The sequence below is a fragment of the Crassostrea angulata genome, chromosome 2 (genome assembly GCF_025612915.1).
Source record: "Crassostrea angulata isolate pt1a10 chromosome 2, ASM2561291v2, whole genome shotgun sequence".
Classification (NCBI taxonomy): Eukaryota; Metazoa; Mollusca; class Bivalvia; order Ostreida; family Ostreidae; genus Magallana; species Magallana angulata.
The window spans coordinates 48,036,585-48,042,122 of record NC_069112.1 but is presented as its reverse complement, the minus strand read 5'-3'; the positions used below and the strand labels follow the sequence as shown (position 1 = coordinate 48,042,122).

The window sequence follows — 5,538 nt, the reverse complement described above, 5'->3', positions numbered from 1 at the left end:
TAAACAAAAGAGATCTAAAAACTCATTAATTAAGAGATTTCCAAATGACCTTGACCTTTGACCTTTATGTCATTTTGTTTGGCCAAGGTAGACGCTTCCATCCAAAGTGGTCCGAAGTCTCTATGATAAGTTCTAAAAAAGTTGGAAGTGATTTTGTAAAAAAAAAAAAAAAAAAAAATTTAGAAAAATTTAGAAATGTTGGCCAGTATATAAATAGTGCCTGTTTGGGAGGGTAACAGTTGAAATTGACACCCCGAGAAAACCATTGTCAACCGACGCGAAGCGGAGGTTGACAATGGTTTTCGAGGGGTATCAATTTCAACTGGTATCTTCCCTAACAGGCACTATTTATTTTGTTATACTGAATGTCTTAATTTTAAAGAAAACATCACTGCTTTTAGATAGGAATTACGTGAATTCTAAGGCGAACCGTACGCGCATGATTTTCGCGAATGTAACAATTTGTAATGTTACCCGTTGTTAAGTGCGTTGCTAACGTTGAAGGTAATAGAACAGATTATGAACTGCGTCTAAACCAATCAGATTTCAGTATTTAACATGAAAGTATAACAATATAGCTTATGGGAGACAATTTGGATTAAATAGTGAAGTTGCTAATTCCGAGTTTCTGGGTGGGAGTAAAAGAGGAAGCACTGTTGTTTTGTAGGATGTTGTATTGTTAACAAAGATGTGAGAAATATGTAGCTTCTGATATGCTCGCCCCAACAGTCACACTGTAAAACATATTACATAGAATGAATATTGGAAACATGTGATTTAAAACAAGAAAATATTAAGAAATTGAAATAGATATTATTTGAAAAATTGCAACTCTACAAGTTCACTTTTTAAATGTAACTAAATCGAGTTAAAATGAAGTTTTATAGTGAAATCCATTACACTGTATGCAACGTTCTAGTGATGAGTATGCTGATTTAATCTCCATTCCATGCGGTAATAATTTGGAAAAACCATTTATATTACTTTATACTACATGTTACCCACGATTTAAAAGAGGACATTATTAGTGTATGTTTCGGAATTATATGAATGATATCCGGCGAAAGCAGGAAGAAGCGTGATTATGAAAAGTTAAATTATTTGAGATACAATGTAGCTTTCAATAAAAACAGTTTCCTGTTGTTTGCCTTTTCTAGCCACTATGTTAACATTTGCATTAGTATTCTTTTCGTTCAGCTTCTTTCGATTTATACAAAATCGTGTATGTTCAGGGTATGTATTAAGTCTGTTGCTACATGTACTTGATAACAAAGAATTAATTTGTTTTAATGTTGATTAATTGCTAGTAGAAAAACATTTCAGAATTAGTGGATTGGTCTGTTGTGATGGATATTTGCTTAATCAAACAACTGGGCAATGCCAAAGTAAGTGATTTAAATGCATTTAGAAAAAAAATTCTCAATTATAATTTTTTTATTAATCGAAACTAAAAGACAGTGTAATTAGGAGTGCAAGGTAACTTTTGAACATTCATTTGTAAGTCACCAAATCACTTTAAAATATGAAAACGTTAATATTCGTTTATCATTTATTTTTTTTTTTGTCTTTATATGTTTAGGGTGTCCACTTGGGTACTTTCTCAACAACTGTTCTAAAAAATGCAGTCCTCCTAACTATGGAGAAGAATGTCAATATGTTTGTCGATGTCCTTATCAAGATTGTCATTTTGCCACTGGATGTCCTCAACGTTTGGAAACTTTTACAGTCTATCAGCGCCTAAGTATCGTTATTTATATATATGTTTTTGTTCTATTGAAATATATTTGGACGCTATAAAAATAGTTGTCAAAATTTCTCGTCTGGCGGGGTGGCAATCTTTGAAGAAAAAATATGGAAACTAAAGATTTGTTTAAAATCAGAGTTAAATCAAAAGCAACGCAGTACTGTTAAGGCTTACTATGAAAATTTTACCGGATTTAAACGTTTATCACTTTATGTAAAGTTATTTTATCATGCTATAAATGTGATATTATTGGAAACAGTAATGTAAATGCTACTTTGTATGACACTTAGTGTGGTCCCCAGAATTGATAGTCATGTGACATTTGTTGATTATTCTCCTGAATGGAGGTCATAAACAAATTTAATATTACAAGGGCATACCCTTATTTGAATTAAAAATTTAAATGATAATACAATAGATTCTGAAAAGTGCGGCTTCTTTGTATAAAGTTAATTTTTTATTAGAATAAATATCAAAGAAATGAGCTCCGGTTGGAATTTATATGACCTTCTTAATATTTTACGTATTTATTAATTCATTCTATAGATTTCGTCGAAGCAGCAACTCTTTTTAATAAATTAAACATTTTGTTTATTTATATCCAAAAGATCGTAATGATCTGTTTAGCTTATGCCCTTGTAAAAAGCGGATTAAGATAGGCTTCCCGGTGTCAAACACTTAGAACTTGTCCCTTAAACACTCTAAAATAGAAATAATACACGCTCTAAAAATAATCAAATGCCGAATCAAAACAAGCATAATAGATATGATTTAATGTTATAATAATTGTTTTAGGATAATGCTCTGTTAATTAATAAAATGCAGTTTTTCCATGTAAAAAAATTGATTGACCCCCCTTTTTCTACAAAAAATCTGCAAAACTTACAATATGACGTCATATCGACAATTGCACCGCGATCAGTCGGTTGTTTATATTTATCCACAACAATCGGATACTACTTTATTTACTAGCATTTTTTGACGACTTGTTGTTTTGTATGATGTCATAATTAACATATCCCGTACTTTCTGGTCGCCGCAACCACAAAGTAAACCTTAACAGTTGTGCAAAATTCGATGTTACATTAAATCAAATATTTTTATTATATGTTCCTTGTTTAATAATTTGTAAAATACAAAGTAAGAGACAACAAAAAGCAGTTTAAAATTAATTTCATTTAATTTATCTCAGTGTCAAAACTTATTTTGCTAGATTATTAGTACTTTTTAGCTAAACAGTTAATTGCGATTGTACATTTCAAATGATAAATCACTAATTAAAACTAAACAGTTTCAATCTAAAGTTTTAACTTTGCAAACTATTAAAATCGTCTATTCATTTAATTGTATTTATCTTCAATAATTTTTCATGAAATATACCTTTTGATATTAAAAAGGATCACTGCGTGTCATTCTATAATCTATACTCATAGGCTCATTTCGAAGAGATACAGCTCAACAGACGACATTTCCTTTGACAAGAACAACAACACACATCTTTTATGGAAGCGACAGTCATATTTTTTCTGTTAAAGTTAGCAATAATGCCATCACCCGAATGACATATGTACCAACAGAGATTGACGTGTTCAAAAATGATTATTTAGTTCGTATATTTCAAATTATCGTGAGCTTTATAGGGGTATTTGTCATAGTTTTCACCATATTTGTGATAACTCATATCTATATGAAGTGTTTCCGGAAAACTACAAATGAAGTTGAAATTAATGTACGTAAAGAAGCTCAATATAAAGCTTTGAGTTTAAGTGCAATTGGATCCAAAAGTGAAATACAGCCAGGACCTCGGCAAAAAGAAAGCACTGACTGTACTTACCTTACGCCGGTGTTTAAAGATACTGTTAATAGTGAAGAAACTTGTCACTCGGATGAAAACGTAATGATTTTCCAAGAAACGTCATTTAAAAGACAGCAAAATCAGCACAAACCTGCAGATATGTCAAATTTAACTCCTGATGCCGGATCAACAAATGTTTATATCGAGATAATAGAAGATAATATTTAATTTAATTTATATTTTAGTTTAAGATTATGCATTTCCACATTTACAATTGACAGGATTTCGGCATTGTGCATGTTTACAGAAGAAAATAAAATATTTGTTACAGTTTGTATTTTTCAGTGCAGTTGAAAACTTTAAATACTAACAAATGTTTTGGAGCAGTTAGCTTTTAAAACCAAAACTACATGACTTTTTGTTCAAACAATTAGATCTCATATTTTTATTCAATACCTGTACAAAATACTTTCAAATAATTTGTAAAATCAATTTGTTTCAATTGGTGGTTTTTATAAATTTTATTACTAAGTCTGTAATAAATATAATCAGTATATCAGCCCTCGACCAATATCATCCCTCGGGCCTTCGGTCCTCAGGTTAATATTGGAGTTTCGGGCCGATACTGGCTGTGATATGAAAAAGTATATATATATATATATATATATATATATATATATATATATATATATATATATATATATATATATATCTCTATCACTCATGGTTTCAGAGGAGAAGCAATAGGGCAATAACTTTGTAAATTCTGGGAGTTATCTGGCAAAGGGACACTGGTGCAAGAACTTTTGATAGCAATGAAGTTAATAAAGAATTGTTTCAATATTTTTGATAATAAAAAAAGCTGCCCCGAATGAAAAAGAGGGAAAAAACATTTTAAAAAACCTTAAAGGTGGAAAAACTAATAAACAAAAGAAATGCAAAAGACCTTTTTAATTTCTTATATCTATAAAGTATTTCCACCTTTCAGATTTTTTAAATGTCTTTCACCTGAAAGGTTGAGAGACCCGATTATGCTAGATCAGCTCAGCAATGTCAATTAACCATAATTCTTATTACATTTTAACAAATGTTGAAATAAATAAAAAATTAAACAAAACAAGGAAATAATTACTCAATTATTATTTCCTGTGCTATGTATTACAAAACGGCTCGGATGATTAACGATAAACTCAACTGGTGTTATACGGTGCCTTTTCCTCCTAGCCATATCTATCCCCCCGAAGGTGTGGCTATAAATCAGCTCTCCCCCGTAAACTGGTTTTAAAGCATTTCCCCCACGGAAAGCTGTCTATATATTGTGGGGTTTCCCCTTTTCCATAGCCAGATTACCCCAACAAAAAAACCTACTAAATGGTAGATTTTCCCCCTGTTTTACATTACGGTCATGTTTACGGCGGATCATTTGTGGCAATAATTTGCAATATATGAGTTGATGTTGACTACTCATAATATAAGGGGTAATAAATGCATTTATCGATACATTGTATTACATACGTGTTTTTCATCCCTGATATGATCAAAGACACGCGCCATGAATACACTTTATTTCACCTTTTGTTGCACCTTTTGGGAACACCTCAACACCATATTAATCGGATTTCGGAATATGTTTTTCTTTTAATTGATCCATATATGCAGTTTGGACTTACACATTAAGACATGGACATTTTTTGATAGAAGACACCCCAATACATTTGAGCGTCAAAAATACGAAGGTTTGAATATTTGTAAACTAGAATAAAGGTGGAAAAAGTTTTTCTCATTAAAATACACGTATAAACGATTTATCTATGAAAGATAATATGTTTTACGGTGCGACTGTTGGGGCGAGCACAGCATGTAATCAAACAATGAATTATAATAAATCAATAAAAATAAAATTAACAACGTAAAATTTGAAAGCAAAAAAATGAAACATACCTATTTTTCAGTAAATTTTTATTATTCATAGTTTATAAGATTTGTTATCATTTATTTA

The 5,538-nt window shown here is 30.6% G+C and overlaps 1 protein-coding gene across 1 annotated transcript; it reads left to right on the top strand.

Moving 5' to 3' along the window:
* Positions 1-905: 905 nt before the first annotated feature.
* On the top strand, positions 906-4,035 carry LOC128174434 (uncharacterized). The gene is made up of 4 exons (XM_052839995.1): positions 906-954; positions 1,311-1,385; positions 1,580-1,741; positions 3,178-4,035. Exons 1-4 carry the CDS (start codon positions 906-908, stop codon positions 3,765-3,767), a joined length of 876 nt encoding a protein of 291 aa, XP_052695955.1. The 3' UTR covers positions 3,768-4,035.
* Positions 4,036-5,538: the final 1,503 nt, after the last annotated feature.